This window comes from Elgaria multicarinata, chromosome 21 (genome assembly GCF_023053635.1).
Source record: "Elgaria multicarinata webbii isolate HBS135686 ecotype San Diego chromosome 21, rElgMul1.1.pri, whole genome shotgun sequence".
NCBI classification, from domain to species: Eukaryota; Metazoa; Chordata; class Lepidosauria; order Squamata; family Anguidae; genus Elgaria; species Elgaria multicarinata.
Window position 1 is genome coordinate 4,945,295 of NC_086191.1, and position 14,280 is coordinate 4,959,574.

At 47.9% G+C, this 14,280-nt stretch overlaps 3 protein-coding genes across 4 annotated transcripts in view; 1 reads left to right on the forward strand and 2 right to left on the reverse strand.

Moving 5' to 3' along the window:
• Positions 1 to 13,828, reverse strand: part of PSMD4 (proteasome 26S subunit ubiquitin receptor, non-ATPase 4) — a 331,723-nt gene extending 317,895 nt beyond the window's left edge. Inside the window, exon 1 of the mRNA XM_063145734.1 lies at positions 13,825 to 13,828. The gene's annotated coding sequence lies outside the window, so the exon portion shown is untranslated. The remainder of the gene's footprint in view (positions 1 to 13,824) is intronic.
• BNIPL (BCL2 interacting protein like) overlaps positions 1 to 14,280 on the reverse strand; it is a 276,141-nt gene that overhangs the window by 90,181 nt on the left and 171,680 nt on the right. The gene's annotated exons all lie outside the window — the stretch shown is intronic.
• Positions 1 to 14,280, forward strand: part of SEMA6C (semaphorin 6C) — a 117,037-nt gene that overhangs the window by 68,151 nt on the left and 34,606 nt on the right. For both annotated transcript variants that reach the window (XM_063145715.1, XM_063145716.1), the window contains exons 3-13: positions 1,320 to 1,434; positions 2,441 to 2,498; positions 4,612 to 4,668; positions 4,826 to 4,927; positions 5,144 to 5,234; positions 5,549 to 5,671; positions 6,579 to 6,667; positions 7,468 to 7,685; positions 8,648 to 8,779; positions 10,855 to 11,010; positions 11,867 to 12,040. In XM_063145715.1, coding sequence (XP_063001785.1) covers positions 1,320 to 1,434; positions 2,441 to 2,498; positions 4,612 to 4,668; positions 4,826 to 4,927; positions 5,144 to 5,234; positions 5,549 to 5,671; positions 6,579 to 6,667; positions 7,468 to 7,685; positions 8,648 to 8,779; positions 10,855 to 11,010; positions 11,867 to 12,040 — 1,315 coding nt within the window. The remainder of the gene's footprint in view (positions 1 to 1,319; positions 1,435 to 2,440; positions 2,499 to 4,611; positions 4,669 to 4,825; positions 4,928 to 5,143; positions 5,235 to 5,548; positions 5,672 to 6,578; positions 6,668 to 7,467; positions 7,686 to 8,647; positions 8,780 to 10,854; positions 11,011 to 11,866; positions 12,041 to 14,280) is intronic.

The window sequence follows — 14,280 nt, forward strand, 5'->3', positions numbered from 1 at the left end:
GCGAATTCCACCCACCCTGCAGTGGTGACTGTGTGTCCGAACGCGTCCCCTCTATTTTTATTTGCCTTTTTTTATCTGCTTTTTAAATACTCGCACGATAAAACCAGGCCGGTTTTCAACCGGTGTTGCTTCCCACCTTGATTGGAAATAGCACGGAGGGCCGGGTGAGGCCTCCACAATTCTGTCCAATTCTGTCCTTCGAATCCCCTGCTCAGTGCAGGAATCCACCCTAAAGCATCCCTGAAAGATGGCTGTCCAGCTGCACCTTGAAGGCCTCTAGTGTGGGAGAGCCCACCACCTCCCTAAGTCATGGGTCACATTGTCATACTGCTCTAACAGTCAGGAAGTTTTTCCTGACGTCCAGACATAATCTGGCTTCCTGTCACTTGAGCCCCATTATTCTGTGTCCTGTACTCTGGGATGATCAAGAAGAGATCCCGGCCCTCCTCTGTGTGACAACCTTTTAAGAATTTGAAGAGTGCAGTCATGTCTCCCCCTCAATCTTCTCTTCTCCAGGCTAAACATGAAAGGAAAGTGGTTCATAGAATTATAGAATATTAGAGTTGGAAGGGGCCTATAAGGCCATCGAGTCCAACCCCCTGCTCAATGCAGGAATCCACCCCAAAGCATCCCTGAAAGATGGCTGTCCAGCTGCCTCTTGAAGGCCTCTAGTGTGGGAGAGCCCACAACCTCCCCAGGTAACTGATTCCATTGCTGTACCGCTCTAACAGTCAGGAAGTTTTTCCTGCTGTCCAGCTGGAATCTGGCTTCCTATAACTTGAGCCCCTTATTCCGCGTCCTGCACTCTGGGAGGATCGAGAAGAGATCCTGGCCCTCCTCTGTGTGACAATGGTTCAAGTATTTGAAGAGTGCTCTCATGTCTCCCCTCAGTCTTCTTTTAACCAAGTTAAACATGCCCAGTACTTTCAGTCTCTCCTCATAGGGCTTTGTTTCCAGACCCCTGATCCTCCTCGTTGCCCTCCTCTGAACACGCTCCAGCTTGTCTGTGTCCTTCTTGAAGTGTGGTGCTCTTTACACAGACTTTCCCTGAAGTGTGACCCGGCCAAGCCATGGCTTTTAGCACACAGCAGCGTGCGCAGTTTTCCTGTCGATTCATTTTGTATCGTGCTGTTTTATTGATCCGTTTCTTGCCCTTTGGATACCCGTTGCATTTCCGGTTCACGGCTTTGACACCTTTGCGGAAAGCAGTGAATACATTTCCGTAACAAATAAATAAAAATAGGGAAGGACAACTCCTCCTTGACGTTTATTTTAAAATGCATTTTTAAAAATCGTAGCTCATTCTTTCTCCCAACCAGGAACGGCCCAGTACCCTTATTTCAGAGGCCTTGCGGGGGACAATGACACAGCCCAGCTGGGACTGGATTTCCAGATCATGCTGCAACTCAACCAGACCCTTTTCATTGCTGCCCGGTAAGTGGCGGTGTGACCCAGGCGGTGTTGGCGGCCATTTTGTTTTGCCGGCGGCCATTTTGTTTTGCCGGCGGCCATTTTGTTTTGCCAGCGGCCATTTTGTTTTCTCGCATCCCAACTTCGGAGGTCTCTGATGAGCCAGGATTAGGGTCTCTTTGAGCCTAAAGACCCAGCAGCGGAGTGTGTAATGCCATAATAAAGAGGAAACCATGTCTTGCAGGGAACCTTGATTAGAAAGCTTCCCACGTTTGGGTCAAAATAGCAAGATGCAAATGTTTTATTAAATGAGTACTTGGTTCCTCCCCCCACACACATATACGACAACCCTGCAAGGTGGGTTAAACTGGAGGAATAGCAAGCAGACACGGGTCCTAAGCCCTGCTGGATCAGACCAAGGGTCCATCTAGTCCAGCACTCTGTTCACACAGTGGCCAGGCAGCTGCCTACAGGAAACCCAAAAGCAGGATGTGAGTGCAACAATACCCTCCTACCCATGTTCCCCAGCATCCTGCCTCTAATCCTGGAGGCAGTGTTTCACCACCAGGACTAGTAGCCATTGATTGCCACCTCCTCCAGGAATTTATCCAACCCCCCTTTTCAAGCCATCCAAATTGGTGGCCGTCACGACATCTGGTGGTTGTGAGTTCCATAATTTAACTCTGCGCTGTGCGAAGAAGTCCTTCCTTCGATCTGTCCTGGATCTCCCACCCATCAGCTTCATGGGAGGACCTCACTGGGTTCCATTATTATGGGAGAGGTCAGCAAATGCATTTCATAGGTGAGTGGGGGATTTGAACCCAGGTCAAAACCCTACACTCTCTCCACTACACCACACAGCCTCCTTTCCCTTATCACTGGCCCGGCCTAGAGGCTCAGATTCAGTTTAAACATCCAAAGCAAAACAGCAATCTTTAGCTCCCATGTCTCCAGCAACAAGTTCAGCTATGAGCCACTATTTCTCTCTCTCTCTCTCTCTCTCCTTCACCACCACCGCCCCGGCCACTAGAGACCACGTCTATGCCTTTGATCTCCGACGGACCAAGGACGACTTCTCTCCAATCAGGGTGAGATACAGACTCTTGGTTTTCCAAGATATAAACCAACTCCCATACCGTCCGCTGCTTCTCCCCACATAGGGATAGGAAAGGAAAAAAACACCTGTCAATTTCATTTTCTCCTTTTTCTGATCTGAAGACTCTTTCCTCCCATTTTATTTATTTATTTTTATTTATTTAAGGATTTTTATGCCGCCATTCAGCCAAAAAAGGCTCTCACGGCGGCTTACAAAAGTATTTCTTGACAGTCCCTGCCCACAGGCTTACAATCTAAAAGACATGACACAAAAGGAAAGGGGATTGGGAGGGAGGAGGAGGAGGAGGAGGGGGGAAAGGAAAGCAAATTCAGGCACTACAATCTTAGTTGCAAAGTTCAGCAGTTACAGTTGACAGCAGGAGGGAGGGGGCTCTCAGCTGGAGCTGGACCCAGGCACGACGGAGAGGTGCCTGGCTGCTGCTTCCTCCCTCACTGGTGGCCTCTGCAGAGACAGTTCGTAGCAGGAGGGAGGGGGCTCTCAGCTGGAGCTGGACCCAGGCACGATGGAGAGGTGCCTGGCTGCTGCTTCCTCCCTCACTGGAGGCCTCTGCAGTGACAGTTGGCAGCAGGAGGGAGGGGGCTCTCAGCTGGAGCTGGACCCAGGCACGATGGAGAGGTGCCTGGCTGCTGCTTCCTCCCTCACTGGAGGCCTCTGCAGTGACAGTTGGCAGCAGGAGGGAGGGGGCTCTCAGCTGGAGCTGGACCCAGGCACGATGGAGAGGTGCCTGGCTGCTGCTTCCTCCCTCACTCATTTTGGCATCCGTTTGTTATTTATTTCTTTTTAAGCCCTCCTGAAAATGTGTACGCACTTTTGTGCCCGTTTTTGCTAAGATATAACCATGTTTGCACGCAATCGCGCCTTGTACACGTGCTCCTGCGAGCAATTTCCCCAAATACATCATGTTTCCACTGTGATATGCATTTTGAACGCCTGTCCGGATCGATATTCAGTCCTAAATCTGCTCCATTCAATTTCCGCATCAGACTGCGGTTTATTTATGTTTTTAAAAGCGTGCATCTGTGCACTTATTTTTGTGTGCAACGTTCCCTAACGTAGCCAGTTTTGTGCTCAATCTAACCCAAGTACATGCATTTTGCATGCCGTTTTTGAGCCCAAAGCTGCATTGCCCATTTTAAAGCAGTGCGTAGCCCAAAGGATGGCTCTGTAACAATCCACATATTAGTCTAGGAAGTGTGAATAAGGTTAGTTCGCTTTAAAATGGGGACCAAAGAAAATTGTCCCCTGTTCCTTCTGCTAGGTAATTCCAAGAAGCAGCAGAAGTCAAGAACGGTCACGACATGGCAGGGTGAAATAGCGTCAGACATCGCAACATCAGCCTGAAGGAGTCCTCGCTGGTGTAGACAGGATTGGTTGTCTGGAAACTGGGCGGGGGTATGCAATTCTGTGTCCAGAGATGCTTTACTTTCCGTTAACCATTAGTGATATTTCTGAGTGCGAAAGAGCAGTGTTACCTGCTTTATAGAACCAGGTGGAATCCTATTGGCCCCCGCGGGTCACCTGATCCCTGATCCCTAGGTTGAGAATGCTGGCCTCCTACCATATTCCGTACACCACCCAAATCCTTGTTCTATTGGACAGTTCTTTTGAGCTACAGATAATACAAGCCCCTGGGCTATCTTTTGTGCTGGTGAAAACCTTTCGAAATGATTGAGCTACCTAGAACCCATGGTAATTTATAGGAGCGACCTAGAACTGCTGTGATATTTTATGTGCTACCTAAAACCACTCCCTGACTGAGCTTTCTAGAACCTATGGTAGCTTCTATGAGCTACGTACAGCCTGTTCCTGTAGGAGTGTTTTACCTGCTGCCTTCCCTGATTGAACTACCTAGAATCTATAGTAGTTGCTGCGAGCGGTCGTTCTTATTGGATTGCCTATGTGCTGTCTAGAACCCTTCTCTGATTTGGGGACAATGTACTACCTAGAAACCATTCCTGCTAGATCTGTGCAGTCTCTCAAGCCGGTTCTGGATGGGTACCGTTTGGTGCACTACGTGGAACCCAACGTGGTTTTCACTCACCACCACTTTGTTTTGATCTTTATGCCTTCCATCCTTTTCTCAGCATCTCACGTGGCGGACTCAGGATATGGGAAAGTGTGCAATGAGAGGAAAACTTCAGGTAAGAGCGACACAGTCTAAAATTTCAATAGCTATTATACAGTTCTGAGTTCCGATGGTGCTCGGGGTCAGTAGCCTGGCTCTTTGTGAGGTAGGATGATCAGCCCAGCACCCCAAGAAGGTCCAAAAACTTAACTATCTGCTCTACCCATCCACAGAACGAATGTTACAACTACATCAAAGTCTTGGTTCTCAAGAACAACCAAAGCCTCTTGGCGTGTGGTACCAACGCCTTCAACCCGGTGTGTCGGACCTACAAGGTACAAAGACGAATCGCTGGTGGGGAGCAACGAGTGTGCCTTGCCATCACCTGCAATGCATGCTGGGACCAGGCGTCCTCTTTGACGCCCCTCTAGGGAACAAAGGGTGTTGTGGGACCCTCTGCGGAGGGATCCTTCTTGTTTCTGGAGGGCGGGGCTTATGGCATCGGCCTTTCACTAACTCCTCCCCCTTCTTTGACTCCTCCCCCTTCCTAGATCAGCACCTTGGAACAGGAAGGGGAGGAGCTAAATGGACAGGCGCGCTGCCCCTTCGATGCGAAGCAGACCAACGTCGCACTTTTTGCTGGTACGTCCTGAGACGTCATCCGTTTCTAGTGGTTTGGTTTAGTTCTCTAAACTAGAATATCAGCCCAGAACGGTGTTGTGAACTGACGCGTCGAGGCTACGGACTCGGGCTGGACTTCGATCAAAAGTTTGAAGAGCTTCAGGAGAGGAAATAAATGGAAACCACAGAGCCCTAATATCTTTCTTAAAGTTAGGATTCCTTGACAGGTTTACACATAGTCACAGTCTCCCACTTCCCACCGTATCTTGGAATCAACCCCATGGAAATCCTTGTTTCCACTTTCTTTCTGTTTTTTTATCTCTCCCTCCTCGCAGGAGGGAACTTGTATTCTGCTACTGTGGCTGACTTCCTGGCCAGCGATGCGGTGATCTACCGAAGTTTGGGAGAACGGAGTCCCGTGCTCCGGACTGTGAGATACGACTCGAAGTGGCTGAGAGGTGAGTCTGCGGAGGACTCATTGATGGGCCCCCACTTACGGAGGCTGTGAGTTCTCCATCTCTGGAGGCTTTCAAGAAAGAGGCTGGACAGCCACTTCTCAGAGATGGTTTATTCAGTTTCCCTGCACACTGCAGAGGGTTGAACTAGATGATCCTTGGGGTCCCTTCCGCCTCCACCATTCTATGAATCTATGATTCACTGGATGAACCAAGTAATTTTCCTTGCCATTTTCAAGGGAAAGCGGGAAAGGGGCATTTAGTAGTTATGACTTTGTGTGTGTATGCTTTTTTTTTTAATCGTTTGTGGATTTCTGCTGATATATAGATAGATATTTTTATTATTTATTATTACTCATTTCATTTGTATACTGCCCCATAGCCGAAACTCTCTGGGCGGTTCACATAAGATAAAACACTTAAAAACAATGTACAAAGGTTAAAAACCACAAAAACAAGCAAAATACACATACATTTAAATTTTTTGGAGTGCCATTTGGGATGTGTCTTTCCAAGGATTTCCCAACAAATGGAAACCATAAGATTGAACCAGTTTTCCCCCAAACTACTACTAATGTGTTGGACTACAACTCCTATTACCCCCAGCCAGCATGGTGGGGATGCTTGGAGTTGTAGTCCAGCAGACTCAGAGGGTTCCAGTTGGGGAATGGTAAATTACAATTAAACACACACATAAACAATACAGTTATATTACACAGAAATCCAACAATTCAAAATCAATAACACTTAAAAATTAATTCAGCTCGCCATTCCCTTTGGCCCCACCCATGTCCAGGAGCTTTTACAAAAATAGTTTGGTTCAATGTCCCTGGAATATCGCCCCCCAATGACTACCCTCTCTGCTGCATGTCCTTCATGCTCACATTTTTAAATGCCCCTTCTCCTACAGAACCCCATTTCCTGCATGCTCTGGAGTACGGCGATTACATCTATTTCTTCTTCCGTGAGATCTCCATGGAGTATACCACGCTGGGCCGGGTGAGTGTCTAAACCTGAGCTGAGTTTAGCTTGCTTCGGTTTTAGCTCACTTTGGGTTTAGCTCGATTTGGGTTTAGTTTGATTCGGGTTTAGCTCGCTTCGGGTTTAGCTCAATTCAGCTTCAGCTCAATTCGGGTTCAGCTCGCTTTGGGTTTAGCTCACTTCGGGTTCAGCTCGATTCGGGTTCAGCTCGCTTCGGGTTCAGCTTGCTTCAGGTTTAGCTCGATTCAGCTTCAGCTCACTTTGGGTTTAGCTCGATTCGGGTTCAGCTCGCTTCGGGTTCAGCTCGCTTCGGGTTCAGCTCGCTTCGGGTTTAGCTCGATTCAGAGGGGAGGGTTTCACCACTGACATGGATCTGTTGTAAACCCATTTGACATAGGAATAGGGGAGAAATTGGCCTGGCTCACATTTGAGTGCAAACTCACCTCATTTTGCAGTGTGCCAACCAAAACTCAGTTCGAATTTTGCTATGGAGTTCTCCAATCCAAGGATGTGTATATTAGGGGAAATAAAATTCAAAACGTCCAGGGTTCCCTAGTTGGTGATGCACCTTTGCCCAACAATCCAATCATTTGGTGATTAATTACTGGCAGTAAGACCTTTAAGCGGAAAAATGCCGGTGTTCTGGGTAGTTTAGCCCCACCTCTTTAGCCCCACCCACCACTGGAATGCACCTGTCACTCAGAGCTTCTCTGAAATGCAACCCTTGGGCTAGAAGAAGTTTTGCACCTCTGGGTTTAAGGTTTTGTGTCTATGGGAAGAGAATTCAGTCCTTGCTACTACTTTTTGCCTTTACACAGGTTATCTTCTCCCGTGTGGGAAGGGTTTGTAAGAACGACATGGGCGGATCCCCGCGGGTTCTGGAGAAATACTGGACGTCGTTCCTCAAAGCCCGCCTCAACTGCTCGGTGCCTGGCGACTCCTTCTTCTATTTCGACGTCCTTCAGGCCGTCACGGACATAACCCAGGTGAACGGACGGCCAGCCATCTTTGGCATCTTCACCACCCAATCCAACAGGTAAACCTCGCGAAGCCGTGCCCATCCCAAGCCATGGAGAAACTGAGCTTAGTTTGGATAACTTTCGGGACTCTTTGGCAAGGCCCTTTTTAAAAGAAGCCATTGCAGAGCCTGGGCGGCTTGTCTCTTCTGCGAGCTTGTTCAAATCAGCCTTGCGGAACCTGAGCTGCCATTTTGTGCAAAGCTTGCCTCTTTGGCAAGTCTTTTTAAGATAAGCCTTGTAAAACCTGAGCTGCTAGTTTGCCAAAAGCTTGCCTCTTTGGCAAGCATGTTCAAATCAGCCTTGCAGAACCTGAGCTGCCATTTTGCGCAAAGCTTGCCTCTTTGGCAAGTCTTTTTAAGATAAGCCTTGTAAAACCTGAGCTGCTAATTTCCCAAAAGCTTGCCTCTTTGGTGAGCGTGTTCAAATCAGCCTTGCGGAACCTGAGCTGTCATTATGCCCAAAGCTTGCTTCTTTGGCAAGTCTTTTTAAGATAAGCCTTGTAAAACCTGAGCTGCTAATTTCCCAAAAGCTTGCCTCTTTGGTGAGCGTGTTCAAATCAGCCTTGCAGAACCTGAGCTACCATTTTGCACAAAGCTTGCCTCTTTGGCAAGTCTTTTTAAGATAAACCTTGTAAAACCTGAGCTGCCATTTTGCACAAAGCTTGCCTCTTTGGCAAGTCTTTTTAAGATAAGCCTTGTAAAACCTGAGCTGCTGGTTTCCCAAAAGCTGGCCTCTTTGGCGAGCTTGTTCAAATCAACCTTGCAGAACCTGAGCTGCCATCCTGCATAAAGCTGGCCTCTTTGGCAAGGGCCTTCTGAAATACATCTGGCAGAACCTGGGCTGCTCGTTTGCGCAACGCTTGATTCTGCTGACGTGTTTTACCTGCCACGTGTTTCTTTTTGCAACTGATTTATTTATTTATTGCATTTTTATACCGCCCGGTAGCTGACGCTCTCTGTTTGTTTTGTCTTCTGCCCAGCATCACGGGCTCTGCCGTCTGCGCCTTCTACATGGACGAAGTGGAGCGAGTGTTCAACGGCAAATTCAAGGAGCAAAAGAACGCCGACGCAGCCTGGACGCCAATCCCTGAGGAGAAAGTCCCAAAGCCCAGGTATTAAAGCTTTGACCCAGTCTTGTATTGCATGGATCACGGGTCTCTTAGCTAATCTGCTTACCGCTTTGGTGGAGGCAGTGGTGATGAGTCACCGCTGGAGATCAGGAGTGCAGGAGTGTGAGATTAAGAGGGGGAGAGAACAACTGATTCTGTGGGAGTGGAGAACGCCGCAGAAACGGACTTCCTAAGCAACCCCACTTTCGTTTCAAAACAGAACGCATGTTTCCAGCCCCTAAAATCGCAAAGGCGGGCTTGAGTCTCCGCTTTCAGTTTTCCTTTGTTTTAAGTCAAGTTTCCAGCTCTTAGGATGCGACAATATTCTTAAGACCTGCCGAAACTTCACGGCTTGGGACCACAATACCTTTCGGAACGCCTCTCCCGACATGAACCTACCCAAACACTACGCTCAACATCTAAGGTCCTCCTCCCGGTGCCTACTCCGAGGGAAGCTCGGAGGGTGGCAACAAGGGAGATGGCCTTTTCAGTGGTGCCCCCCCCCAATTATGGAACTATCTCCCTGATGAGGCTCGCCTGCTGCCAACACTGCTATCTTTCCGGCGCCAGGTCAAGACTTTTTTCTTCTCCCAGGCGGTTAGCAACATATGCTGAGCTTTTAACCGACCCCAGAATCGTTCGTTTTAAATGGATATTGTTGTTTTTAACGTTCACTGTTTTTAACTGTTGTAAACTGCCCAGAGAGCTTTGATTATGGGGCGGTATATAAATGTAATAAATAAATAAAATAAATAAAAGCATTATGGGGCGACCATGTTGTCCTCCTTTTTGGTTTCTAAAATATGGTCACCCTAGATTATGGGGCGGTGGCTGAATAAGACGCTAGATGCCATCAAAGCCCTCCGTAGCTTTGTGCCGAGTGGAACTGATACACAGCTATCCAGGGTTGCAGAATAAATGTTGCTAAATAAGGCTGGACAATTTTGTGACATTTATCCAATTTGGATTGCCTGGGCAGACAACATTTTAAGTTTATTTTTTCAGTACAGGTTGCCTTGCAGGGTGGGCGCGGTTGACTCCCTTCGTTCCATATCACCAACAGTGCGATATGGCTGCAAGAAAGGCAAATGCTATTTTGGGCTGCATTAATAGAAGTATAGCTTCCAAATCACGTGAGGTGCTGGTTCCTCTCTATTCAGCCCTAGAGTATTGCGTCCAGTTCTGGGCTCCACAATTCAAGAAGGACGCAGACAAGCTGGAGCATGTTCAGAGGAGGGCAACCAGGATGATCAGGGGTCTGGAAACAAAGCCCTACGAAGAGAGACTGAAAGAACTGGGCATGTTTAGCCTGGAGAAGAGAAGATGGAGGGGAGACATGGGAGCACTCTTCAAAGACTTAAAAGGTTGTCACACAGAGGAGGGCCAGGATCTCTTCTCGATCCTCCCAGAGTGCAGGACACGGAATAACGGGCTCAAGTGACAGGAAGCCAGATTCCAGCTGGACATTAGGAAAAACTTCCTGACTGTTAGAGCAGTACGACAATGGAATCAGTTACCTAGGGAGGTGGTGGGCTCTCCCACACTGGAGGCATTCAAGAGGCAGCTGGACAAGCATCTGTCAGGGATGCTTTAGGGTGGATTCCTGCATTGAGCAGGGGGTTGGACTCGATGGCCTTGTAGGCCCCTTCCAACTCTGCTATTCTTTGATTCTATGATTATACGGCCCCCGTTTTAAAGGATTCGAGTTGAATGGGAGAACAGTTCACGACTTCATTTTTTTTGGGGGGGGGACGCTGCAGCTCCCAGGCCCAAATTGTTTCTAAAGCACAATTTCACAAAATCATAAGCGTCACCATTCATCTCCTCGTGCGCAGAATGTCGTAATAATATATTTTCAAATTGGATTGTGTGTGTGTGTGTGCGTTTTAATGTCTTAGCTTTTTAAAAGTTACTAGTCCTCAATGTTGTTAAGACAGGCTCAGAAACAATGGAGGTGGGCTGGGCAGAAAGCTGTCCTGTTCAGAAGTGGGGTGGAGCTTCTGAGGTCCTCTGCTCACCACTATCTACCACTACCTCCTAATTCCCCCAATGCCTTTGTGGTGTCTTTTCCCTCGCAGACCCGGCTGCTGTGCCGGCATTGGCAAGGCTTCGGCTTACAAAACGTCCAACGATTTCCCCGATGAGATGCTGGGATTCATCAAGTCCTTCCCACTCCTGGATGAAGCTGTGCCATCGGTCACAGAGCAACCGTGGTTTACCAAAACCACCAGCCGGTAAACCTTTGCCTGTCACAGATAGAGTCAGACCGGCTGCTTTTAAGCATGCCTGCCAAACCACATAGCCCCTGTTCAGAAGACATCTTAAACCACGGCTTTAACCACGGTGGTTAAGCCAGAAAGCCGGCCCATGTTCAAAAGACACCTTAAACCATGGCTATAACCATGGTGAATAAAGCAAAAAGCCTTATTTACCATGGTTAAAGCCATGGTTTACCGTGTTCAGAGGAGGGCAACCAGGATGATCAGGGGTCTGGAAACAAAGCCCTATGAAGAGAGACTGAAAGAACTGGGCATGTTTAGCCTGGAGAAGAGAAGATGGAGGGGAGACATGATAGCACTCTTCAAATACTTAAAAGGTTGTCACACAGAGGAGGGCCAGGATCTCTTCTCGATTCTCCCAGAGTGCAGGACACGGAATAACGGGCTCAAGTTACAGGAAGCCAGATTCCAGCTGGACATCAGGAAAAACTTCCTGATTGTTAGAGCAGTACGACAATGGAACCAGTTAGCTAGGGAGGTTGTGGGCTCTCCCACACTAGAGGCCTTCAAGAGGCAGCTGGACAACCATCTGTCAGGGATGCTTTAGGGTGGATTCCTGCATTGAGCAGGGGGTTGGACTCGAAGGTCTTCTAGGCCCCTTCCAACTCTACTATTCCATGATTCTAACATGGCTGGGCTTTCTGGCTTAACCGCCATGGTTTAAGATGTCTTCTGAACAGGTCCACACACTGCTCTGAGCACCCAGTATTAAAATGGAGACAGTCGGGATTTGAACCCAGGACCTTTTTTGGGGAGAAGGGGTAAACGTACAAAGTATCCAAGCCCCTTTCCTCCCTTCCACCCACCCTAGGTACAAGCTGACCCACTTGGCTGTAGACACGGCAGCTGGTCCGTTTCGGAATTACACGGTTCTCTTCCTGGGCTCGGAAGACGGCACGGTGCTGAAATTGCTCTCCCGGACCAACGAGAACGCCACAGTGGAGACGCTATTGCTAGAAGAGGTCTCAGTCTATCGTCCATCCCGGTGAGTCTGGATTGCGGGGCCAATTGGTCCTCGCGTAATAATAGCGTGTGTCGGGGGATTGGAATTGCAGCTAGATTTTGTATTACTGATCCACTGGATGAAATTATAAATTTCACCCTCTGTTTACAAGGTGCAATTTACAAATGTCATCCCGTAAATAAGGATGTTAACGTTGACAGCATAAAACCGTATGAACGTAACATCCTCATACGAAACAATAATTCAGATTTATCCAATTTATTTATTTGAGAGGATATGGAGGAAGTTTATTGACTTTGTGAACAAAGAAAAAGAGGGGAGGAACCCACTTACCCCGTTGTTAGATGCAGACAATTGGAGTGGGTGCGAGGGGGGTAACGCTAGAAAAATTGACTTCCAATCCGGGCAGAAACTTGTAATTTGTATCTGAATTGATATGGGATGTACAGATATATGTGTATGTATAAATGATGTAACACCTGACTTATGTAACCAGAACTACCAAACACAAAACAATTGCCCTGTTCAGAAGACACCTTAAACCAGGGCTTTAACCACTGTGGTTAAGCCAGAAAGCTGGGCTATGTTCAGAAGACACCTTAAACCAGGGCTCTAACCATTGTGGTTAAGCCAGAAAGCCAGGCTGTGTTCAGAAGACACCTTAAACCATGGCTTTAACCACAGTGGTTCAGCCAGAAATCCAGGCTGTGTTCAGAAGACACCTTAAACCACGACGGTTAAGCCAGAAAGACAGGCTGTGTTCAGAAGACACCTTAAACCACGGCTTTAACCACGGTGGTTAAGCCAGAAAGCCGGGCTGTGTTCAGAAGACACCTTAAACCACGGTGGTTAAGCCAGAAAGCCAGGCTGTGTTCAGAAGACACCTTAAACCACGGCTTTAACCACTGTGGTTAAGCCAGAAAGCCAGGCTGTGTTCAGAAGACACCTTAAACCACGGATTTAACCATGGTGGTTAAGCCAGAAAGCCAGGCTGTGTTCAGAAGACACCTTAAACCACAGCTTTAACAATGGTGGTTAAGCCAGAAAGCCGGGCTGTGTTCAGAAGACACCTTAAACCACGGTGGTTAAGCCAGAAAGCCAGGCTGTGTTCAGAAGACACCTTAAACCATGGCTTTAACCATGGTGAATATAAAGCACAAAGCTTTATTTACTGTGGTTAAAGCTCTGGTTTAAGGTGTCTTCTGAACAGCCCCAAAAACTCAATGTAGGTGTGAACAAATTGCTTTGTATCTAATCTTGTCAGTTTCACTTGGATCCAATGGTAAACCCATTCAATTTCCACAATCCCACAAGTATTCCACAAGGTCTTTTCCACATCGTGCTCCTAATCCTTCGAGCCGGAGGCCTGTGGGGCAAATGCTCCCCCGACTCCGTTGCCTCTGGTTAAACAGCTCCGGCAGGTTTTCCTCTTTTTTTGCTGCAGCGCCACAACCTGCCGGACCTGTTTGACCGAACCGACGGTCGCATGAAAATAATAATAATAAGTGCAGCACAGTATGCAAGGCCTGCTATCGCGCCTTCTTGGAAACCGTTCAGGCTTAGACAGACGCCTCGCGACAAGGTCACCCCTGGCCTTCCACACCCACGCTTATCTCTTCGCAACTGGCCTTCTTCCTTGAACAGCTGGAATGTACGTTTGATTTAGAAACGTATCTCTTTCGCTTCGACCCCCACCTCTCCTGTCGCTTTCCAGTTTGCGTTAACAGCATTCGCAGGTGTGCTCCGGAGCGCCGGTGTGGAAATTACCGTCCCGCTCGCTTTTATGAGGAGGCGTGAAGGTCTCTTCGGCTTCCTGACTTGGCAAATGGGGCCATTTTTTTCCTACCACACACACACACACACATATACAAACCCACCAGACGAATCCCTCGCTTTGACTTATCAGGAGCTTTAAAAGCGCAGAATTTTGTCAGCGGGGACCGCTGCGATAAAAATAAAACAACATTTACTTAGCGTAACAGGCAAAAACATTCTTATCTGGTCTGGGGTAGTTGTTTTTTAAAACACACACACATAGAGAACAATTCTGTCATCTATTATTTTAAATTTATTTGTTTTTCAAGTATTTTTAGAGATCTGTTTCCCCTCCTGTCCTTCCGTATAACTTCCAGATATCGTTTTCTTAACCTCCGCCCCTGCTTTCGGACTCTTTTCTTTGCCGCAAATGAATTAAAACGATTAAAACATCTGAACGTTTGTTTCCGAGAAACTCCGCCAGGTTGACGGAATGTTTGACCCCA